Below are 26,430 nucleotides of genomic sequence, written 5' to 3'. Positions count from 1 at the left end.
ATACCATTCATTTGTTTTCCTTTTTTTATTTCTCTTCATTCTGAACCCCTCAATAAGTGACATTTACTTTTGTGAAATAACCATGATTTAAGTACCAATTCTCATCCTTAGAACCTGATTTCATTAGAACCAAGAGTATATTTAGAGAATGGACACAATTTAACTGAGCTCACAAACTGACCTGTAACTCAGAATGTTTTTTTAAGTCTCCATTGATTAATGCTACTCTCTAGCAGGTGAAGATGCTTGTGTCACTGTAGATATGTGGAGCCATATCATATCCAGAACATTCCTTGGCGAACATGGAATCCAAATAAGGGGTCGTGGTTTATGATCCACAATCGGAGACCCCTGCCTTATGGACCAAAGTAATTGAAATTATTATTATCTCTCTTAGGCTATACTCTGAAAGCTCTGTCCATTTTTGCCCCTTTGGACTATGTGCATAGTTGCATTTTTAAAACTCCATTCTTTGGAGCCCCAAGAACAATGGAGACCTATTGATGGGTTTTTTAAGTAGGGAGGTGGTCACTCTGGCATTTTAGGTGAGTCACTCTCGCATAAGTTTGGATAATGAATTTGAGCAACAGTATCTAAATACGTCTGATTGTATTCCTCATTACTAAGTACTTTTTGAGCATATTATCTGTCTGTTTTTCAATAACAACAACAACAACAAAAATGTTCACAGCTGAAAGCTTTTTTTTTTTTTTTTTTATTCAGACGGTTTTTTTTTTAGCCATATGCTGGCCAGGAAAGGACCAGGTCCTTGGGCATGAAGTCTGCACCACCAGCAGCAGAACTAGGTAGAAAAAGTCAGACAAACATGTCTGGTGCCCCTGGAGTTGAATGGGTGCTTTTATACATTATATTTTGAGGAAGAAAGATGTAATTACGTTTTTTTTTGAAAGAATTTACATTGGTTAAATATAAAGGGGGCAAGTGGGAAAAGGTGAGGCAAAGGCAGTTTTATGATAGATTCACAGTCAGTAAGTAAGAAATATTTACTACTTTTGGTTCATGCACATGCAGGATGCAGTGGCTGTCTGGTGGTCAGAAGTTAATTCAAAACTCCCACATACATTCAGGAATGTGAGCAATCTATTAGTCGTCCCACAGCTATTAATTAGTTAGTTACTCTTTTACTCTCTGGCCTGACATAATGTAATGTAGGACAAATACCTCAGAAGTTTTCTCTTGTCACTGTCTATTATTTGCATAAACACACACACACACATAAACTATACAAATAATGTGTATTCTCATGTATAATACAAATAAAGGACACATCGTACTATAAATTTTAAAAAACACAAAAATACAAATAGAATTTCAGTATTTTCTTTTCATCTCAAAAAGGATCATTTTGTATACCACCCAAAGTCTACAACTGACTGCCCCTTCTACACGTACCCACTTTAGAAACTGATAAATTAGAAATAGGAGAGATAGGTAGGAGGCTATAGTAGAAAGCTAAATGAGATGATGATAATATACTTAAATTAATCAATATGTAAAGTGAAATATCAATATACAAAGTAAATTACCTACCTATCTATATATAGATAGAAGTATATGAACATAAGAATGATATGAAGATACAGTTAACCATTTTGGTTAATCTTGATGATTAAGATATATGAGGTTAAAGAAAGGAGTCAAATATGTCTTAATCTCTGCTTTGAACAACTGCGTACCATTCACTGAGACAAGAAAAATAGGAAGAAGAAGAGATTTAGCAACCAGGTAAGTAAAGTTTGGCATGTGTTCGGTTTTGTTGACCTAGATGAATCTAGATGAATCCATGTGACAATATCTGTTAGTAGGCTAGACCTACAACTTTGGAAAGAATGTAGAATAGGTATAGAGGTTTTAGGATTAACTACATTTATGAGAGTTTGCAGACTGAAAACCTGTGGAATGTTTTTCTTGACCTCATGCCATATTTAAATTAAAATCAATTAGTTGATAACTTTTAAAAATTGATTTTACTCAAAAATTTGTATTGAATTTCCTTGAAAAATTGGAAGTGATGGCAACACTAGATCTGAGTTCAGACAGGGCAAAAACTTGCTAGAATTGGGTGTCAGCTGCCCAATTTAGATGTTTTCCTCCAGTTCAGTGCATCTCTTACCTGAACATCTTTAACTCATTTTCATTATTTGCCTGGTCCCCAGATACTTGATTTTCATAATCTCTGAAAGTTATTGAAACCGTTGGACTAATTGATGTAGACCTCGAAGAAAGCGCAGGGAGAATGAAGAGAACAGATCCTTAAAGAATTCTGGTGAATGACGTATGCACAGAGGAAAACTAAGGAAATGAAGGAATCACCAGAAAAATAGTGAAAGAACCTGGGGAGTGTGGTATTATAGATGTTAAAGGAAGATAGGATTTAAAGAAAGAGAGAGATGAATCAGATAATAATACTTAAAGGTCAACTAGATAAAGACTTAAAAGTTTGCTTTAGATATAGTAACAACAAAGCATTTATAACCTAATTTATTTCCTCTTTTTAAAATTCTGTAAGTCTCCTTTCTAACCAAAGCTTTAATAGGCTCCACATGTCGCACTGAGGAGATGTGTTGGTATTTTTGATGTGCACTAAGTAGGTATGTTGGGTTTTGGTTGTGCACTGAATAGGTGCATTGGATTTTGCTTTGCACAGAGTAGGGAGATTAATGTGTTTTCATCCTCTGCCCAGACAGTTGGTGAATTATAGCCTGCCATCCTACGAGATAGAGTCTAAAAATATCATTTCTTATTTTGAAGTTTCTAAGCTCCCCAATGATAAAATAACCTTGTAACCTTATCGTCCAAAGTTTAACCTGTTTCTTGTATCCTGATTTTGGCTACTTATTTTACTTCCTCATTTTGAGCAGTAATTAGTTCACTTTGTTTGTTTTGCTCTGCCAAATGAGGAAAATACTTTTGTGACATTTGCTAAGATCATTAATGTTTCCTGACTAATTCTGGATATTAAGTCAGTCACTCAAACTTCCAGAAATTGTTTTTCTAAAGTGTCATTTAAAACGTTTTTTTCTTATAAGCCCCAATATTTTTTTGAAAGCGGACTTCAAATTTCTTCATTTTTTAAAAAATTTCTAGCCATCTGAGCAGCTTGATTTAATTCATTAAAACAAAAGTTTTAACATGTATATAATTTAATGTATTAATATGTTAATTTAAAAATATGTATTTAAGCTCTTCTGTGGCAGGACTTTCTAATTTTAGGGTATATAATTTTCCTAATTTTTTTAAATCTGACCTCAGCAGACCAAAGGCATCTTGCTGTGCATGAGCTATTGTATCTCAAGCATATTATGAACCTACCAAGTATCACTGAACTTTCAGGGAAAATAAACTGAAGAATAGTTTTATGTTAGAAGGAAAAGAGCAATATCCATTGATTTAAGACCAGAATCTTTCTATTCTATGGTCGATGGCTATTAAGTGGAAAACTTAAAAATGAAATTTTGACTTTTTTAAAATTAATTTTTATTGTAGTGACATTGGTTAACAAAATCCAGTAAGTTTCCAGTATATAATTTAACAGTAAGCCATATATGTGTGTGTGTGTGTCTGTGTGTGTGTATGTGTGTATTGCATTGTGTTTGACATGTTTTGATGGATTATATTTGCAATTTCTCTTCTCATTCCTTTCCATCAATAATCTTTATTTTCAAAGCTGGGAAATAAATGGAATTACATACATGTAATTTCAGGTCTACAGGAAGTTTACTGTTTATTATGTTCAAAAGTTAGGTTGTGAGACCAGACGTTAGAAAGCATTAAATCTATTACATGAATTAAGTTATTGAGAAAATCAAGAATAAAGTTAAAGGAGCTATTACCCTTGTTTTCGCAATCTTTTAAGAGATGTTTAATTCTAAATTTAACTTCCGTAATGTGAAATTGCGAATGATGCTTGTCCATTTTACAGAGAAGTAATGCTTGTTGTACAGTATAGACAAAATGTTATGATCTTTTTTTGACAAAGAAAAAAAGTCTATCACAAATACCCAGTATCTGTGTCTTTCTGTATGAGAGTCAGGCATTTTCACTTGTGAGGAAGAATAGTTAGATCTAATTGTGTATATCCTTGGTAACCATGTTTATCATCCTATCCATGATGAGTTGTAAGGTGAGTATTTGATTGGAATAGTTTTGATATCCTCTTTCTGTAGGTTTCTGGAAAGTAATTGTTTTTCTCTTAGTAATGGAAGAGGAGGAGCAGTAATAGTCTTAAAAATCTAGTTTCATGACCTTTAACATATAGTCATTACAAAAAAAGATTGGGTTTAAGGAATAACTACATGTAAAGTGTCATCAGACTTAGCAATCACAGTACTAATATTTTGAATCTATAATAAAAATCAAAATATCAAATATCTTATGAATGTTCTATTGTCTTTTGAGCAAAGCTAGCCCTCAGTTTAAAGGTAACAACATCGAACATACCTTGTTGATCAAGGTGCTGTTTCTGAGAATATTCAGATGAAATCGAAAATAGTGATGGGTTCATGAAGAACAAACAGGTTTTAATTTTATTTAAAGTGGAGATGACTTTTTATGTCCCTGAGCTAGAATGAATTTTAAACAACTATGACCATCGCTGCCACCACCTCAGCAACAAAACCAGCATCCAAAAAACAAACATGTTGATTTCCTTGTTTATATTATAGCAGGTAATTTGTTCCCACATTTCTTTCTCTTTCATCTTAGATTTTTTAGTATAAAAAATTTTAAAGTTTAATTGAAGTTTAATATATATACAGAGAAGTACACAAATCATAAATGTAGGGAGAGGAATTTTCATCAAGTGAAAACACCAATGTAGATGCTGCCCTTATGAGATGATAATAATATGTTACCAACAGTTCAGGAGCCCCCACCCCAGCAAGCCTCAAGTAGTCACTGCCTGCTCATGCATGGTGTTGTAACTTCTGTCATCATGGAGTCATATGTAGTTAAAATCATATAATTATATTCTTTCACCTTTTTGAAAAATTATGTTTCTGGAATTCATCCATGTTCTTGCATGTAACAGTGCTTCATTTTATTCTCCTTGCTCTATTGTGTGGCTATGCACAGTTTATCTGTTCATTCTATTGATGATAGACATTGGATTCTTCTCCACTGGATTATTATCAATAGTGCTGCTATGACTTTTTTTTTTTGTACATTGAAAAACACCATGTTATCTATTTCTGTTGATGTATATCTAGGAGTGTAATTGCTTTTTCCAAGTTTATGCATAGCTTTAGCTTTAGTAGTTTTTGGTAGATCACCAAAGAGTTTTAGAAAGTGGTTAACCAATTTAATCACCTATTAGCAGTGCCTAAAGGTTCCTTTTGCTCCATATCTTCCCCAACACTTATGATATTATTCATCTTTTTTTCCCCTCCAACAACAGAAATATATTTTCTCACAGTTCTGGATGCTAGTACCAGCATGGTCATTTTATGGTGAGAGCTCGCTTCTGGGCTTGCAGTCACCTTCTTACTGTATTCTTAGATGGTAGAGAGAGAGAATAGAAAAAAAAGTGGTGTGCGTGTGTGTGTGCGTGCGTGCGTGCGTGTGCGCCCTTAAATAAGCCATCTGGTAGGGCGGAATCTTATTGTGTTTTTAATTTACTTATGACCAGTGAAGTTGAGCACATCTTTGTGTGTGTTTATTAATCATTTTGATTTTTTTGTGTGTTTATATGGAAATTATTTGCCACATTTTATAGTAATCATTATTAATCTTCACAAGTTTTTATATATTATAGATAGGAATCTTTTGTTGGTTATAGGTATGTAATTAGCTTCTCCCAATGTGGCTTTTTCACTTTGTTTCATGAATATAGATTTTTAATTTTCTTCTCTTTTATTCTTTTCAGCATTATGAGTCCTGTTTAAATTTTTTTCATGCTCCAAAGTAATGTAGACATTCTCTTAATGTTTCTTCTAAAAAATCTTTGTTTCGTCTTTTATATAGGTCCAAGATTCATCTTAACTGATTTTTATGTAGTATTAGGTAAGGGTCAAGATTCAGTTTCTTCCATATATATATCCATTTGACCGAGCAGCATTTATTTAAAACAGCATCCATTACTCACTGCCATCTACATATAATTGATATTACATATCCAGTGTCCAGTTATGGTTGCATTTGTTTCTAAAATTTGTTTTGTTCCATCTATTTGTCTTTGTGCCAATACCACACTGTCTTAATTAACATAAAGAGTATCAGCTTTTCAGTGTTCTTATTTAAGATTGGCTTGATTATTTTTGGCTCTTGACATTTCCCTATAAAGTTTAGAATCAGCTTATCAATTCCTACTATAAAAATATCTTCTAGAGGTTTCATTTGGGGGTTATATTAAATCTAAACATTATTTTAGAGAGTAATGACATCTTTACAATATCGATTGTGCCAGTTCATGACAGTGTTATATTACTTTGTATGATATCTGATTGTGTATGTATGTGTGTTTATGTTGTGTCTTTCCATACCTTTTATTAGATTTATTCCTATTTATTTGAAATTTTCAGATGCTGATATTAAAGTCAAGTATTTTTAAGTCTTATTTTCTAATTATCACTTATATGTAGAAATACAACTGATATTTGTATGCTGACCTTGTATTCAGCAACCATGTTGAAATCTGTTATTCTCATAGTTTACTCTGCAAATTCTTTTTTATTTCTTACATATAAAACTATGTCATAGATAAATACTATTTTTATTTTTTAATCCATTCTTCCTGTGATTCCATAATATATTTTAAATGGTCTTAGTATATCTTTTATTTCTTTAAGCTATCAGGGCATATTAGAAATATAAAAAATATAAAATAACCACTTACAATCCTACCGTTATTTAGTTATCATTAGTTAAAAATTTGTGTTGATATTTTCAGACATTCTAGATAGTTTATAGCTTTAGATTATAAGGGACATACAATTTTTAAAATGCTATTCTCATTTAATAATATGCCGTGGACACTTTTCCATGACAATATATTTTCTACATGATTAGTAATTGCTGTAAAATTTTCTTCTCTATGGATATAGTATGTCCTATTATTACAAATGGACATATTTGTTTTAAATATTTTACTATTATGAACAACACTGGAGTCTAACGAATGAGGTGTGTGTGTGTGTGCGTGCATTTCTTTTCTTTTTCTTTTTCTTTTTTTTTTACATAATTTCTTTAGGTGAAATCCCTAGAAGTAGGCTTTCTGTGTTAAAATGTATAGGTTTTTGAAACTTGCTGCTAAATTGCCTTTTAGAAATGCCGTGTAAATTCTCTCTCTCTCAGCGGCAGTATACTAAAGTTCCTGTTTCCAAACACATTGGCCTCTATTGAGATTCTCACCTTTAATGTATGGGTTCTTTGTTTTGTTTTCATATGAGTTAAAAATAAAACCTATAGCCTTTTTTGAATTTGTGCTTTCATGAAAATGTTTTGCCTTTCTTTGGGTATCATCATTCTCCTCACATTTTTGTCTTCTATTCCTTCTACTTTAAAACTGCAGGATTTTCAAATTGTGATTTCTCATACACTCTTCCACTTTTGCAGAGGAGGAAAGAATATAAAAGTCATCAAAAGATTGCTGTGTAGTAGGCAGATAGTAGCACAAATTTCTAGATTCCTTCTCTGTGAAATACTCCTGTGAAACACTCCCTTGACATCCCTAGACACAGTTTAAATTAAAAACACAAATTTTAGTTGCATACCTTGTTTGTGTTGGGCAAAGATGAATAAGATACAATTTCTGTTATGGATCTTTATCTCATGGGGTTCCCATGATACATTCATCTTCTTCTATAACAACTTTAGCACATGGCACAGTGTTTATTTACCAGTCTTTCCACTTATTAGATTGTGACTTTTATTTATTTGTATTTCTGTTCTGAACCTAGCAGAATGCCTGGCATATATAAGGTCTTTTTTGGGCAAATCACTTAATCTCTTTAAGCCTCAGTTTCCCCACCTATATCATGAAGATAAATGTATTATGTGCCTCATAGTGTTACTGTGACAAACTCAGGTTGTATATATAAAGTCTTTAACTTGGTGATTGGCAGATAGTAAGCCATCAATAAATGGCAGTTCCTATTTCTGTTGACAGCTTAAAGACCTTAATCATATTATTATTACAAGTACTTGGCTACCCATTGGTCTTGCATTCCATTCTTTGTGGATTGACAGTTACTTGTGCTTTTCAACTCGTAACTAAAGTGATTTATAATTTTAGTGGCAAAAGAACAGATCAAAATATTTCCGGATTGGTGAATGCTTAAAGCCTAGGTAGCCTTTCTATGTTCTATTCTCTGTTTTTGTTTGTTTGTTTGTTTTTTGTTTTTCTCTTCCTCTTTCCTTTTCCCGGGTCTCTGCCAGCACACTGATGTTTCTACGTATTTGTAAGACAATTTGCCATTAATATTTCCTCTCACTTTCTTCACTCCTAGGCATAGACATGCTAGAAACCACCATTCTTTCTTGTTGCCACAATTTAACTTAAAGATGTGAAGTCATCCTCAACCGGACCCCCACTACAGGAAAGAATTTGGTAGCAACTTGAAATACTCTTTGGAAAGTTTATATCCTTAGTGTAACAGTTTTAAAACAATCTTTTTAAAGATGTCATTATACTCTACTTCTGTTTTTCACTTATGACCTCCCCACCCACCCAACTGTCCCCTCAACCTTTTCCCCACAGTGGGTATTTGGCTCAGCTGATCAAAGGAAGAGTATCTGTTTTACAAACTTTTGTATATAGTAAGTTAACCAAATATTGCTCTTTCTTCTTAATTTCTGCTATACTCTTAAGTTCCAGAGACTGCTTGTTTGGATCTTAGGTTTATCACAAGTGAACTATGAGAAAGTCTCATTTATTCAAGTACTGTGGAAATAAAGCTTGCTTTTTTGTTACTTGTTCCAAAGTGCTTTGTTAGACTACAGTTTTAGAAGTTTGTATATTTTTAATAATTTGCTATGGGAAGTCATTGGATATTCAAAAGAATTATGATCTGTATGTACCTTAAATGTTGGGATGAGTATATGTGTATGTATATATAATAGCCATTAAGGGTGTCTATTTGATCAATTTATTTACTTTTTATAAGACAAAAATTTATTTACTTTTTACAAGACAAAAATTTTAAACATTTCCATGCAAAAGATAAAACAGTACTATTAAATTAGTAATTCTTCAAAATTGTTTTTACTTTGCATATTATGGTTTATGTCCTTTATGTGTGTTGAATATTTGGAACTTTAATTCGGAAAAGCAAAATGTGCTTCTTAGGCACTGCTTCCACTGTAACTGCCATGAAGCTAGATATAACACATATTTACACTTCACCATAAATCAATAGCCTTCTAATATTATCAAAAGTTTTCTTTGTTCTTTTAAAACAGCAGCATTTTGGTAACTTTAATCAGAGCCTGACGTGTGTTTCTTCTAAATGGTGTCTGATGTGGTGTCTCTCCTCAGTTCTCTGTGGTTTCCTGTTTTGTTTTTTTTTTCCATACATAAAGGCCTTTTGATGTATTCAGCCTCATATCTTTATTTCTTTTAATGGTATATGAAACCTAAACTTTCTTATAACTACAACATAGTATTATAAGCCTAGCTCACCATTCATTTATTGATCTTGCCACAGACCACTCCTCTGGAATTCCTGCAGCACTTCCTTAAATATTCTGCCTCTATATTCTTTAGCATTACAGATCTTATTTTTACCCTAAAAGTGTGTGTTCTTCAAGGACAGAAATAGTATTTTGTATTTCCATAGTGATTTTTCTCTGTAGTGCTATGTCTGAGCAATTAATAGATAGAATAGATCAGTGACTCTCAAAATGTTCCCTAGACCAGGAACATCAGCATCTCTTGGGAACTTGTTAGAAGTTTAAGTTCTCAGGCCCCACCTCCGTCATAATTAATCAGTATATTTTGAGTTGAGGATCAGCAATTTCTGTGTTAACAAATCCCTTCAGTGATTCTGATGCATGCTCAAATTTGACAAGAACAGCAGTAGATAATTATTGAATGAATGTGAAGGTTGTATGGTGATGCTTCACTGGGAAGATTGATATAGGATGGGACCAATTTAGTTTATTCTGCCAGAGTCTAATTTCTCAAGAGGTAACTGATAAAGAAGTTAAGATTCAAATATATATAAATACAATTTTATAAGAGGGTATGTATAGCTCTTATGCTGTCTTATTGTGAAAACCGCAGCCTAAAAAATTTTAAATATGAACAGTTTCTTTCTTCTACCTATTCAGGAGTAGACATTTAACATCCCCAAAAGAAGAAAACTAAGGAATAAATAATGAGTGTTCCTTATTTTCATGGTGGGGAGGAGGTGGATGAATGTTAGCAATTGGTCAGGTAGGGGATAGGTTGGGAGACTTTTCCCTGGTTACCATTCTACACTATTCTAAATTTTTGAGCCATGTAAATATGTTACCTAATAAAAATTTTGATACATGATATTTAATATAAATAAGTTAATAAGTGTTTCATGAATAAAATTCCACGTGATAGTGGTGTGGTTCATTAAAAAATATTAAAGTTTACCTTTGCATTAATATAAAAGGTTAGATAAGATGTGCTTTTCATCTCTAGAAACATCGGGTTGGTGGCCGAAATGTGTTGATGACTTTCCACTGACCCTTTTCAGAATGGTGGATCGATCAATGGTGCAATGAACAGAGAATTCTTACCATATGAACCCATTGTCTTGGAATGATTTTAAGAAAATAGGGAGGGAGAATTTAGCTTGATTCAAAGTCAAATAATCTTGTATACTCAAAGAAGTCAGACACACAAGATTTTGACCTAATACCTCCTTTCAGATGTATTTTTAGAAATATCTTGATAGCCATGGACTGTTTGAGAAAAAATTGATTTAGATTTTTGTCACATTCTTAGCAAATGGAAAATGATCCAGTTAGCAAAACCCATTACATGTGTTCTGAATTAGGAACAATATTCTCAACTATTAGTCTTTTAGTACAAATGTAATTGTATTAATGTTATGATTGAATTATGCTGTTTCAATGCAAGGTATGTCTTAAATGATACTTGATTCAATTACTCACTTTTTTTTTTCTTGCACAGAACTATTGTACCATGGAAAATATTCAGACAGTGCCTTCATGAGGTCCATCAAATTAGCTCCGGGCTGGAAGCAATGGCTCTAAAATCAACAATCGATTTAACTTGTAATGATTATATTTCGGTTTTTGAATTTGATATTTTTACTAGGCTATTTCAGGTAAGTTTCCATTAAATTAATCCTTTCTTTGACCTGCCTTCCCTCCTGTGTGTGTCTGCAATGTGCATATGCATTTGTATGTGCGTGTTTGTGTTTATCTGTCTTTCACACACATACACATGTACATATACACGAACATACTGGAAATAGTCTCATTTTTGGTAGTGTGGTAATTTTAAAGTAAGTCACTGGTATAAGTTTTTAGTCATTGCTATCAATTTAGAGTTTTTTTTAGACTTGCAGGTCCTCTGAGCCTAATGGTTGCTTGTTAGGTTTAAGAAGATTAATGCAAAGGAGCTTTGTTTTAAATTCCTTATGTAGTTTTTCAATTTACTTTATTAGTCTTTTGGGCCCAGTAACTGATATAACGTAACTTTCACAGGTGGTCATTTTGCTGGGATTGTATCCCAACTTCTCTCTTTTGCCTCCCACATTTATTAGGTGAGAAGGATAATAGTAAACTTGGAAATAGATAGCAAATTTATCCTTTTCTGCATAGGAGATTATTTTGCTGTGTACTGTTTTAACACTCGCTTGCTCATTCAACTATATGTTATAAATGTATTCCCATTTAAAAAAATATTTTTCATCAACATAATTTTCATTTTTCACTTGCTACATAATATTTCATTCAAATAATATGTCATTAATTTAACATCTCTCTTTTGGAAAATTAAGATTTTTTTCTCCTGTTTCCTCCCTAATATTTATGACTTATGTTAACTTTTTTATCCTGTTTATTATTTTTTTAATCAGTCCTTTAGAATTGTCTTTACATAGATATTTAGAGAAGCAGGTATCGTTTTATGAGGAAAACCGGATGCTATCATTTTATTCTTTTGTATGCCTTAATGGAAGTAACCTAAACATAAAGACTTGAAATTTGTGTTTTGAATTTGGCTCTACCAGGGAATTCTATTATCTATGAGATTCAATTCAAGTAGTCACAAAATGAAAGAGTCCCACCAAAATCCTTATGATTCTGATAATATAAATTATATAGTAAGTGAAGTGACTTGATCAGAAACCAAGCTTGCTTATATTCTGACGCAGTTTTATTATTTTAGTCTGCAGTAAGATTCTGCTTAAAACATGCTTTCAACAAATTTTAAAGTATAATGTCTGTTTTCATGTTTCCCATGTTATAAGATTTTTGCTTCTGTGATTTATGACTCTGCTTGGCACTAGCCTGCAAGGATTGGGTGATTGATTTATGTAAGAAAACAAGATTGCATGAGATTAACTTATAATTTATGAAAGAACCTGTTAACAAAAGGCAAATTAACTTTTGTCAACAATACTTATAGAATACATTTACATTATTACAACTTTAAAGTCATAATTCTGCTTGGGCATTAGATAAATGATAAAAGTATAGAAAGTGTACTTTTGCTTATTTTCAGTTTATAGCAGTTCCATGATTATTCTCTTGGTATATATAAGTTCTCAGCTTAGATTTTTCCAATGATATTCAGATAAATTTTAGAAAAAGAGTGTTTACCTGATAGTGATCATTTTATAATGAAACCTCTTCTTTCTTTAAAGGCTTCTTCCAAATACTTTATTTAACATGATACAAAGACACATTGAAGTAGTAAGAGCTTTGGTTCTTCCCCTTGTGAAGGAAGAGAACAAAGGTTATTTTCACACACTAAACTTGTTCATTCTAAGAAGAGAGGGATGAGAAAGGGAGGAAGAGAGAGGGCGGGGGGAGAGAGAGAGAGAGAGAGAGGGAGAGACAGACAGAGAGACAGACAGAGAGAAAGACAGAACCAGACTTAGTTTTGTGGGGAGCCTGGATAACTTTTTATTGTGGATGTTAAATGCTAGAATGCCTCAGAGTTATATATTAAAGGTATGAAGGCATCTTAGTATTCGTTAAATGCTTACCTGAACTGCTATTTAATATGTGCACATATTTTCTTATAAGCTGTTTTACTTTAAAGGGGTCATAGTAATCTTAATACTTTAAGTTATGTATATCTTACTTATGCTCATTGGGATGGGGTAGGAAAATAATTTTTATAAGTAGCACTACTGTGAAAAGTTTTAGATAACAAAACCAAAATCTTATACCAAAGAGTGCCTAGTGTCTTTTAAAACACATAATTACAGAAATAGCTAAAGAACTTGTTAGCCCTCATATATTTCAGAGATTTTTTCTTCTTTTGGTTTTATTGCTCAAGTGCTTTGACTAATCATACATGTACCTTAAAATAAGATAAAATTGCTTCTATGAATAAAAAAGTAGATGTATTAAATTTTACTAATCTTTTTACACAACTTTAAAAATTGAGTAATAGATTTCTCAAGTTATATATTCTATATGAAAATGTAAGTTTGTGACTAAATAACTACATGAAGAACTATTCTGCAGATATGATATTGATGATTAACTGGCAGTGAATTTGTCTAGCTCTAAATGATCATATAAGTGGGGTATTTAGCAGAGTGGGATCTGAAAATGGACAAGGGAAACATTCAAGATTGGGATCTGACATGGAGAACTAGCATAAGGGTTTGAAGAAGGAGTCACCAGAGGCTAGGCAGCGAAAGAAGTAAGAAAGCTGGGTACTAGTTACCCTTTCTCCTTTTCTTCCCTCATCCTGTTATTCTGCCAAAACTTGAACAAATGCTGGAGTCACTGGAAGGAACTCGTAATGGCTGCCTTCCTTATTTCCATCTCTTTCTTTTGCCTTAAACCCTCTCTTTTTCCTCTCTAGGTAGTTCAGAGATGCTGGGATTGGCAAGTACTAAAGTCCTGGGATAGAAATACAGGAATTTTACTTTTTCCTTTCCCCAGAGCTGCTGCTCCCCTTCTCCTTCAGTTTTCCCCACTACTAGAGAAGACTGAGTTGTTGAGAAATGGGGTAAAAAATTAGAGGGGGAGAGGGTGAGGAATGAATGATTTGGGGGAATATCCTCAGGAATATATAGCATCAGTGAAATAGGGAGAAAAAGAAGAGAAAGAAAATCACCTACTATAGCTAGGAGTAAGAGAGAGTACCTGGGCTGACTAGCCAAGACCCCTCCTCCAGCATAAGTTTTAAGTTAGTAAGTGGCTATTCTTAAAAATAATAGAATTTGAGAAGACTGGAGGTATGAGTCTCCTTAATTCATGTCATTAATTTCTCACTCAATTTAGTCATTTAATATTCTCCAAATAATTTTATGTTGGTATGTGTGAAAAGATTTATTTTAAAAACAAATTGCAAAAATAATTCTTAATTTCCAGAGCACTTCATTTTGTCTTCTTTAAGCCATTAGTTGGCAAAATACTTAAAACAAAACAAAACAAAACAAAATGCTTAACTACCACGTGTTTCTGACTGTGGATTGCATTCACAAGAAAAACAGTACACAGACTTTTTCTATTATGTAAATATTTTTGCAGTTAGAAGCTGGCCCCCTGGATTATGTACTAAGAAATGGTTGCTAAATACTGCAGCCGTTGGCTCAAAACTCCAATTTTATTTTTTTTACTTGTATTTTCATCTGTACATTGGCTCTCTATGAAGTTCAGCATTTTTGAAAACATCTTTTCCATTAATTTGTGTGGACTTTAATGGAAGTGACCCAAATATTTTATATTCTTTCCATTCTCGTCTTTTGTAGATGGAGAAGCAGAACAAAACAAAACTCAGTGCCTATAATAGCAGTTTTTTTTCCCTCAGTTTTAAAAACATATGCTGCTGTTCTTCCAAGTATTGTTTGTACAATTTTTAGTCATGCCTTAAGAAGAAAATTAAAAATGTATTTTGTTCAAGTACGTAGATAGAATCTCTCATAATAGTGTTCTGCAGAGCTCTTTTTTGCTCAATTAGATATTTCAGCATGCTGGGAAAATGCCCTAAAATTTTTTCTTATGTCAGAAAAGGTTAAAAAAACTCTTCATTAATAAATCATTCTTTCCCTTATTATCCTCATCTCAAGAGATAAAATCTCTGAAAACTTTTGCCTTGTAAATTTGACATGCTTAACAATAATGAGGAACAAATCTCAAAACAAAAGTAGAAGCCCTCTACCAATAATCATTTCTAAGATGACTATTTCAACAACTTTCACTTGGCAACATAAACCACCTTTTTTTTTTTCTTTTATGTTGAAAATTTGAATTAATAATCTGGCACATCAAATAAAGTATGCTCCCAGTTCCTTGAGGAAAAAAAAAATGTAGCTTCAGCCTTAAAAATATGGCAGAGATGATTCATTCACACCCTCAAGCAAAGTTGTCTGTCACTGACTGCCTTTTTTCTCTTGCCATGGTAACTAACTGGAGGGGCAACTAATCTTGTTAAAGAGAGAATGATATAAACCGTGTGTGTGTTTGTGTGTGTATTTCTGGGAAAGATTTTTATGTAACTCACTTCTAAACCATAAACCTTTTCTAATTTTATAAATATGCAAGGATAAACCAAAAGCGAATACAATGGATGTTACCATGGAAAGAACACTAGGCTGGGAGTCAAGGCCTTTTAGACAAGTCACTAATTTGAGGGAGCTGCTCAACAGTAGATGGCCATGTTTGTGACACTGTGCATCAGTGCCAGTATACCTTTGGGGAGCAGGCGTGTTCCTTGCTCTTGTATAGCTTATGGTTAACTGTGCCAAATCACTTACACTGTAATATGATTTATTGTTCCATAAAATGAGATACCTAAAAGTATAGTAGTGAACAAAACAGAGACACAGATAAGAAATGTCATGAGAGTTTTAACGAGGGTGATCTGAGAAGGCCTCATCGAGGAAGTGACCTCTGGAGAGATGAATCACACAGATATTTGGAGAAAGAGAATTCTGGTAGAGGAATCAGCAAATGGAAAGACTCTGAGGTGAGAGTGCAGCTGTGTTCAAGCCAACGGAAAAGGCCGGGGTGCCTAGAGAGGAAGCAGAAAGTGGGAGAGTCACAGCAGATGGAGACAGAAGAGGAACTGGAGATCGATCCTGTAAAGTCCTTCTAGGCCATTTATGAGGATTTTTGCTTTTACCCAAAGTTAGAGGATTTCGAATAGAAGAGTTATGTGGTTTACATTTCAAAATGATCACAGGTGCTCTATTGGGAATAAAATTTTTAGATAAGAGAGATTATGTGGTTTTCCTTTTTACTATTTCTAAGAAATCTGTTTTCTGCCTAATCATTTCTCTAAAAAGAGTAAGTTTTTGCATGTTTGCTGTTACATAATAAAAGTTGACCTAAGCCACATAAGCTTATATTCACGTTAAAAATACCCAGGAGAATTTTGGTGTGTTAAATGATGGATTGGCATATAATTGATAGTTGATATGATCTAGATAATATCTTTTAATTTCTATTTTTAGCCATGGGGCTCTATTTTGCGGAATTGGAATTTCTTAGCTGTAACGCATCCAGGTTACATGGCATTTCTCACGTACGATGAAGTTAAAGCACGACTGCAGAAGTACAGCACCAAACCTGGAAGGTAAGACTTTTTAGCAGTAATGTTACATGATGTCTGTAATGTTACATGATGTCTGAAAAGTCCTTTATGGTTCATCTCTAAGTAACACTCATGGGGTAGAGGCTAGGGAAACACTTATAGGCCACAATGATGCTTCTTAAGAGAACTTTTTTCTCTCCTCTTCTCCTCTCCCCCCCCCCTTTTTTTTTCTCTTTCTTTTTTAGGCGAGGCACCCCTTGGTTGACCTCACAGATTACAAGGACCTTTCAGTTTACAATCCCATATATTTTTTTTATTTTTGATGTCTACAGCACCAGGTCTTCCTAGGTGGTCTCCCATATGAGTACTAACCAGGCCTGACCCTGCTTAGCTTCTGAGATCAGACGGGATCGGGCTTGTTTAGAAGAAAATTCTTTAAAATGATACCTTGTGCTTTTCTGAACCTTAATGTTCATAAAGTGAAAAAAGACATGGTGCTATGAACTTACGGATTCATTAAGTTTCAGACTTATTTTCAAAATTGGAGTAGAATTTGAGCATATTGACTGTTTTCATGACAACTGCCCTTGTGTATAAAATTGTACGTGTATATTTGATGATCAGTTTTACGTTCATTATTTTATTATTTTTCAAGACAATTTGGCTCTGTGATAAACACATAAGTACATATACACGCAGAATAAACACATATAAGCACATATATATAAGCCCATTGTAATAATCCAAACCAATTTCATGTCCATGGGAACTTCTTCCACAATACCTCATGCCTCTCTACATCCTCAGAATTTGTTTTATTTTCCAGATAAGCTGAGTGAGCCTCACAGAAGTTGGCTATTCGGTCAGCCCTTCTTGTCTGCCCAAGAAATCATACCTTTTTAATGGCAAATCTGGGATCAGAAAATGTCTCTTCCCTGGTGCACTCATTTTCCCCACATCCCATCTAGAAATGCATTAAACACATTTTGGCCGTTCATGCTATGGCAAGTGTTGTGCTGGGTGCAGCAATAATGATAGTGGAGACCTGTCCTTGCACACTCACATTTTAGTAAGGAGAGGTCATTCCAATGTCTATGAGTGTACTGATTTTTCATATAGGGGTCATTTCATTTTAGGAAGGAATTTGGTGATTTTTTTTTTTTAAGTCTACATTTTTCTTCTAATGTCATTTTTATTTGATCTGTAGAGCAAATGGTGTTGTCCTTTAATAAAATCTTTTTAATCACAAGCCAATATTGTTGATTTCTTCTAAGCCATAATGAAAATTTCCACCTTTTTTATATTAAACAATTCATATGGTATAGAAAAAGAAGATAGTGGGTGCAGAAAACAGTTTAGCTCATGTTGAAGTCTTCTGTTAAGATTAAGAAGACTTGGTTCTTATTGTGACCATGAGAGCAAGTCAGATATTTTGCACATTAACATTGACTTAAAAGAGTCATTTTGTTTCATTCAAGGATCTCTCAACCATGTTTTTCCATAATTTTTACTGTGTAGATTGGCATCAAAGCATCTTTTTGTTCATGAACTATAATTTGAAAGATATTGTATGATTAGAATTATGCAATCTTACAAATTTAATACAGAAATTATTTGAGAAATTATTCAATTATGTAAATATAATGAGGAAACTGAGTCTCATGTTTTCTTGTTCAAGATCTGGAGATAGTTAATGACAGTGTTGGAAGCAAAAGTTAGGTCTCATTACTAATGGAATAGTTGGAGAGTGCCTTCTCAGAAGATGCCTTCCTTTTTTTCCCAGCTTGCCCTAACTATTTATTTTACTAAATTTTAGGTAGTTAAAGATGAAAAATTTAGTCTTTGGTAAATTATAATATGTAAAATGTGATGGGGTATTGGAAATGTGTTTAGAAAAACTCTCTTAGTAAACAAATACCATGATTTTGATAAATATTTGCTTTCCAGAATATCTTTAACTGGTCCTTTCTCTTGGAATGTGTTTCATCTCTTTGGCTTCATGGTAAAGAAAATAGTTGGGCCTTTTCCAAAGACATTTGGGTTCCTCAGGTTGTATTTTATTTGGGATCCAACTGGCAGCCACAAGTCTGTGTGGAATTGTTTTTATTTGATTAAGGATGCCAATAATTGATAGATTTTCAGGCTCTCTAGGAGAATGTTTTTTAAAAACTTTAAGTTTTCCTCAAAGTTTCTATATGAGGTTCTTAATATTTAAAAATTACAACTTCTTCCTTTCTTCCTTTCTTTAAAAACCCAATTTTTTCCAAAGACAAAAGCACATTGAAATACGAAATAGGCAAGTTAATTGAATCCAATGACTATGTATCCTTTATACGTGCTAAATTGGTAAAGTTACTTTTACAGTACTGGGTTCATCAATAACTAAGGCATATTAAGAAATACTTATTTTTGCCATATATATAAAGCAGCCAGGTTACTCAAATATAGCCAACAGATTAAGTTGACCTACTTTTGATCTGCTTTAAGGGGTTATAAAATCCAAATACGGATATTATGATGGCAAGACTGAGTGCAATACAATTAAATGATCTAAAATGAAATAAGTAAATAGGTAGCTAAATTAATGATAATGATGGATTTAAAGCCAAGTCAGTGTCGCCTGTCATTGGGAATTAATTTTAAGGGAATTATCATTAATTTGATTTATATTTTTGAACTATTATGACTTCTTATTGAAAGACATTGAACTTGACAGGGTTAGATGGCAGCCATGAACTTATCTAGTTCGTCTTCTCATTAATTTAGGTCAGCTCTTTTGAGCTCTTACTTAAAGATGCATGGCTATAATACTTAAAAGAAAAAGTATTTTTTAAACAAGTTATTAACAACTAAAACCTCATAATTTTTAAATTATAAAATATATTGAATTCCACAGTAGAAACTGGCTGAATTTCTGTCTGAGGTGAACAAATTAAATTTTTACTTTTCAAAAATGATTTATGTCATAGCTATTTCATACCACCATCACTTTTTTAGAGTACCCCCCTAATGGTGATGGCAGTAAATCACTTGATGGGTTTACAACTTTAATTATTTTCTCCCTCTGGAGATATTTAAATGAACTGATCATTGCTTTTTTTACATATCAATAAATGGAGAAGTACAACAGTGTTAAAGTAAGTTAGAAGATAGTAGTTTATATCAGGAACTCTAAATGATTATTTATTCCTTTGGTTAAAAATACGTTACAAATTGTGTAGTACTTATAAACATTTTTTTCTTGTTTTACAGCTACATTTTCCGGTTAAGCTGCACTAGATTGGGACAGTGGGCCATTGGTTATGTGACAGGCGATGGCAATATCTTACAGACCATACCTCATAACAAGCCCTTATTTCAAGCCCTGATTGATGGCAGCAGGGAAGGATTGTGAGTATGAGAAATGAAAGTCAGGGTGCTCATGTTCACAAATGTGAAAAATACAGACTGCTTTGAGATGGAGAAAATGGATAGTGAGGCTGTTGACATGGTTGTTTTTTATTTGAAGACTAAGAAATGAATGCTCCTTAGTTTTTGTTTTTTTATCTTTTAAAATAATTATTTTTAGGTAACCTAATTATTTGAATTTAACTATATGTTATGGCAAATAAATTCCAACATCAAATGACAATGAGTTTATATCTTTAATAGAAAAAGAAGTTGGAACTTAAAAGTTGTTTTAAAACAGATGTAAAACTGTGTTATGTGTTTTAATATACATAAAGAGATAATTCTTTAAAAATAATTACCAGAGGGGAAGGGAGTTAGGGGGCTGGAGAAAGGGGTGAAAGGTTAAAGAAGTACAAATTAGTAGTTGATAGATGGTCACGGGGATGGGGAACACGGCATAGGGAGTGCAGTCAGCAGTAATGTAATGGCTAGGTGTAGAGCCAGAGGGGTGATAGAGTAATTGGGGTGGGGGGATTGTTTCATAAACTATATAAATATCTAACCAGTGTACTATATACTTGCAACTAATAATAAAGTGCTGGAAAAAAAATAGAAAAAATAATTGACTTCTGTTGTCTCATGTAACCTTTAAATTGCTAGTTTTACTTTTTATTTTTACTAGTAGTACTAGATTTTCTTTCTTCTTTTTATCCTGCTCTCACCCCTTTTTTTATCTCCATTCTTTTAGTCACCGTAAGAATTTGTATTCCTGAACTCTATGTTACTAGCTCAATTCAGTTTATCTTAACCTATTTATTTTTTAATTTTAAAATAAAGAAGTTCTCCTTTGTTTTTGAGATTATAATGACTTTTCCCCCAGACAGTTGAGGCAATCAATCTGATAGGTCCCTTCATAGTAAACATCTCTCTCATTCATTCTAGTCATATGCCATTCTCTTTATCCTTTTGTTGTATTTGCAGTGTCACTTCATCACACTGACTTTTATTGCCCTTTATCTTGCTGAGTAACTTTGAGATATATGATATAACTTGCTACAGTATGGATTGTTGTAGAAACCTAGCAAGAGAAAGTCCACTAGAGTCAGCAAAGAGCAAATGATTTAAGATTTACCTTTTCAAAAGTAATCGGAAAAAAAAAAAAGTGTTTTGTTTTTTACATGAGGGACCAGTATGGTAACTATGTGAAGAAAAATAATGCATTTTTAAAAGTTGTGAGCGTTTTAGAAATAGTTACATAAGAATTGTATGGCAAGCTGTGGTACCAAGTGCTGTAACTGCAAGATTTTTGTTTTTAAGAAAATGTACCTGAATGGTTTCATTTATAAATAGAGGGTATGAATGGGCAAATCTGTAAATGGAATAATTTGATATAACCTATTTATATTGTTACAGTGCCTTCCATCTATTTTTCAGAAGTCAATCAAAAATAACACATGATTTGTAGTCATTAGTCTAGCCTCTGAACTCCTATAAATTAACTTAATATTTATACACACACACACACACACACACACACACACACACACACACACATCTTCAGAGGAGTTTGGTGAGTTGAATTTGTACTTTTGGGATAGATTACACTAAAAATGGATCAGATTGAAATTTTAACCAATTTTAAAAAGGTCTGATTTTAGATTAGATTAAAATAAGTATATTAGTTTTTTTTTTTTTTTTTTTAAGATCAGTAAAAACATGGGAAGGATATTATCTAGTCCAACTATCATCAGGGTTGGCTGTTCTTTCTTGATAGTTAATCCAGTATTATATGACATCGGTGACAAAGAATACTTTGATAACCAGCCAAGATTCTTTCTTCCTTCATTGCCATTGAAAGGGGCTCATCAGTAGCACCCTGCATTACTGAAGTGTGAATACTCATCAAATTGCCTTTTAATTTTTCCTCTAGCAACCTTATTGTCATATTTGTAATATTTTATTTCCGACTTTTCCCTAAAATTTCTACATGATTTTGAAGTGTGATGGACAAAATGTCATATAATAATTTTAAAAATTGGCCATTTTAGGTTATAAGAAGAAAGTTACTTATCAACTTTTCTTACCACTTCTCATTTAATATTTGTAGAATTTTATCCCAGCCCCATAATGACACTCTAATTTGTACCATATTTAGATGTAGTAAACTTCTTTTCTTAAATCTTAAAAAAAGATTTTTTTTTTTTTTTTTTACTGATTTGTTCCTTACCATGTGAGAATTGTTTATCCTATAAGTTCATTATTTTTTCTAGTTTTCCTGGGTAAATTTTAGCACTTACTAGCATACTCATAGACTCTTCATTTAAGGATAAATCTTTTTTGTTATCTCACAGTATAGTTCTAGTATAGTTTTTCCATTTAAAATATTTACCTCTGTAGTAGTATAGTCTCAATTTTTCATTTAAGCCATCTAGAACAGAAGTTTATTGAACAAAATTAACCATAACTGAATGAATTGATGAAATCCAACAGTAATAGTACCATTTAAAAAAATCTAAAATTGGTATTTACCAACACAATAAATTTCATTATTAATGGATTTCAGAGTGAGTAAAAGCTCTGTTTTAGCACAGCAAGATGCTGTATTACTATAATTTAGTTCTTAATTCTAATAATGGAACCTTATGTTTATAAACCATTCTATTTATAGTTTGATTTGAAGTAAATGAAACATGCAATTGTAACATTTTCTAATTTCTTTAAACGTGTGTATGCACACATGTGTATGTGTTGGGTGAGTGGAAGGTGAGATGGAAAGAAAGGATGGGAAACTGGAGAAACAGGAGCACCATAGAAGTATTCGAATAATTTTTGTGGGAAAATCGTGGGCTTTAATTCTATTTTTCTCTCCTTGCGGTATTAAGCTTGGTGTAAAATGATACATTTAACATTAACTGAGCTTCAGATGAAAGATATAATAATTGCAAATATATGTGTATTCAAAGTATTTTGGAATAAAACATGAGGGGCCAGTAAAATAAATTTTTAACTTACCTAACATTTTGTAAAGATATTTATTTGAAAATGGTTGCTTAGTGGCTGTACTATGGAAATAGTTAGAGAATAGGTTCTTGATATGTTACATAAAAAGGAAATATCAGAATGTGTGTTTGAATATAGAAGAATCTGATTAACTTTAATTGCAATTAAAACTTGTATATTTATAGTAATAAAGTTTCTGTTTATAATCCAGCTACCTTTATCCTGATGGGAGGAGTTATAATCCTGATTTAACTGGATTATGTGAACCTACACCCCATGATCATATAAAAGTTACACAGGTAAAGACAATTTCTGCAAATGTGTTTATAATTAATAAGTGTCCATAATACCTTTGAAATAAGATTCTCTACTTATACTAGAGCCAAAGTCATGTACAGGTATTTAATACAAAAAAGAAAGTACTTAAGGAATTCTAAAAGTGTTTGAAAGGAAAATACATTACTTTCTTCATTTTTTTGATAAAAAATTCTGCTGTTAATCTTCTTGCTTCAAATATAATAGTGGCATTTATGTGGGGAGATAGATAAACCCATAAGTAGGTAGATAAATATGAGAGAGCCATAGGTTTAGAAAACTCCAAAGTAGATTTGAGTAATTATAGGCATTAGCTTTCAGAGTTGAATTAATAATCGAAGCCTATTGAAGATATTAATTATATTCTTATAAATCTGTTGTTGGCAACCTCAAGGATTATGAGTGGGAGTATAACTTGGTAAAGTCTTTCTTCAGGGTAATATTCAGTAATTATAAAAATCTAAATAAAAACATCTTTTGACTCTAGATTGTATATACATATATGTGTTTTATATAAAGTTTTACTAATATATACACACAAAGATCTGTACACCAGGTGTTCACTTTAGCATTTTTTATAAAAATGAAAAGTTACAAAATACCAAAATATGCAATTATATATTAGAAAACCATATTATACTCATACTTTAAAGTCATTAATAGGACAGTAGCTCTACATATTCCATGGGAACTTCTGCATCTTTTTATGTAAAATTTATGTAAAGCTTAATTATGTTACATTTATGTAAAGCTCAATTATGAAACACTTCATTTTGTAAAGTTACATTATGTTAGTTCAGTTTCTGTAAATAAATAAATTACCACATATGAACATATGAATAAACTTTTAAAAAATTAAAATTAGAAAATACCAAACTAGTAACAGTATTTAACTGAGGAAGTAAAAAGGTTTGGGGAGTCAGGGAGAGAATGAAAGAATCATTTGCATATAACTTAGTTTAAAAATCTCTACCATATTTTTGTACTTTGTATAATAAATAATGAGAATCTATTAAAAAAAAACCACATTATAGATTTGGAGGACAACAATAGATAATTTTTTATTTTATTTCTAATATTTCAGATTTCAGTCTCAGTGGTCTTGATATTATTATGTGAAAAACACTTGTTGACATGTACAGTTTGTGGGCAGCCTTCAAAAATTCATATGATTTTCATTTTTTATATTATGTGGTGATTCTGTATTTTATTATATATGTGAAAGAACACTCATAAGAGATAATTTCTTTTCATAAAGCTGTTGTTTAAAAATACATAAAGGAATAGTATCATTCTTATACTATTAAATGATCCAAGTATTTGACTAGCTTACCCCTTAGGTTACATTGAATTTCGCATCTGAGTTTTTAGCTTAGGTTGTAATTTTTTTTATAATTGCAAATTGGTCCTTTGGATGCCATAACAAACATAAATACTTATCTATTATTTTAGGGACTTCAGTGATTTATAATTTATTTTGGATCACTTTAGATTTATTTTCTTTCCATCTTGATCCATTCTCTCTCGTCTTTTAAAAATTTCTTTAAAAATTATGCATATAGTCACACAAACATATACATTGTGGTAGATTTAATCTATATATGAATGTGTGTATATGTGCATATGTGTGTATCTATGCACATGCAGGTATATGTATATATATATATATATTTTTTTTCCCCTCACCATGATTGTAAGATCTTTTAGTAGGTTAAGGATTAAATATTGTTATTTATTTATTCTGCCCAGTGCTGGGTACAGAGATACTTACTAGACCAGAGCACTGCCTTATTTAAACTTTCTATAATTCCTTTTTTTGTGTCCCTATTAAATGACACTTTTTTTTGTATTTTCTTTACATTTACCAATATACTTGTGTCTTCATTATTTGAACACTGATAATTTTATTATACCAAGAAGTTCTAAACTAGTAAATCCAGAAAACAGTTTTAATAAAACAATTTTTGCTTGCCGACGTGATTAAGGTTGGGAAAAGAGTATGCAATTTAGAGAATTAATATAGAACTTGAGGAAAATTTAAACGTATTGAGCCTGAAGTAGTTTTTAATTCAATATATTTAATTATGCTTTGAAGATTATGTGACATAATACATGTGGGCCATAGTTCCTAGCTTGCAGGAAGGGCTTGGGAAATGCTGCTTTTCTTCCTTTCTGGAATTTCTAAAGATATTCAAGAAATAAAATTTAGTGTTCAGTCAGAATTTTATATACATGGCAATTTGACAATAAAAACGGTGAGTATGTAACATTTGTAAAGAAAAGTAAATTATTTAATTGCCTTTTAAAACTATAAATTTTGTCTTTTGAGTCACTGACTATTGAAGCAAGTCCCTTTCTAAAGAAAAAGTGCAAAACAAATAATGCAGTATTAAAAAAGCTTATACAATTGCCGATGAAAGTTCAAATCCTTTAAAAAATGATTATGTTGACCAAATTTTGATCATCAATTGAAAACATGTCTTAAATAGTAACATAATCTTGATAGGATCAAGTGTGATAAATTTCAGTTATTATGTTTGAGAAAGTTATTAGCAGTTCATGCTACAGATGCTTTAACATTGCCTGCATTTTTTCCCCCCAAATTCCAGGAACAATATGAATTATATTGTGAAATGGGCTCCACTTTTCAGCTTTGTAAAATCTGTGCTGAGAACGACAAAGATGTCAAGATTGAGCCTTGCGGGCATTTGATGTGCACCTCTTGCCTTACAGCATGGCAGGTATAATCAAGGTTTAATTAGCAACATGGGTGTCTCTCTTCTTTATATTTCCTATCACTATTTCTCTTTTTAATTATCTTCATCTTAATAATTCAGGAAGTAATACTGATAAGAGCTTTGTTTGAATAGTTGTTGAAAAAAAACAACTCATGTCTTTTAGTTTCTTTTATTTATGTAATTTGATCTTTTTACTGTTTTATATGTTGATTCTTTTGCATGTATAGCTTAATTTTATATTAGTCGCAAGTAGTTCTACTTTTATGACAGTATTGTTATAAAAGAAAGTCACTTATCTATATTACC

At 32.1% G+C, this 26,430-nt stretch overlaps 1 protein-coding gene across 8 annotated transcripts in view; it reads left to right on the top strand.

Moving 5' to 3' along the window:
• Positions 1 to 26,430, top strand: part of CBLB (Cbl proto-oncogene B) — a 200,487-nt gene that overhangs the window by 88,010 nt on the left and 86,047 nt on the right. For all 8 annotated transcript variants that reach the window (XM_039856929.1, XM_039856925.1, XM_039856924.1 and 5 more), the window contains 5 exons: positions 11,126 to 11,282; positions 16,602 to 16,723; positions 19,934 to 20,071; positions 23,283 to 23,370; positions 25,996 to 26,127. In XM_039856929.1, coding sequence (XP_039712863.1) covers positions 11,126 to 11,282; positions 16,602 to 16,723; positions 19,934 to 20,071; positions 23,283 to 23,370; positions 25,996 to 26,127 — 637 coding nt within the window. The remainder of the gene's footprint in view (positions 1 to 11,125; positions 11,283 to 16,601; positions 16,724 to 19,933; positions 20,072 to 23,282; positions 23,371 to 25,995; positions 26,128 to 26,430) is intronic.

This window comes from Pteropus medius, unplaced genomic scaffold (assembly GCF_902729225.1).
Source record: "Pteropus medius unplaced genomic scaffold, Ma_sr-lr_union100, whole genome shotgun sequence".
NCBI classification, from domain to species: domain Eukaryota; kingdom Metazoa; phylum Chordata; class Mammalia; order Chiroptera; family Pteropodidae; genus Pteropus; species Pteropus medius.
This window is presented reverse-complemented; position numbering and strand designations above follow the sequence as displayed.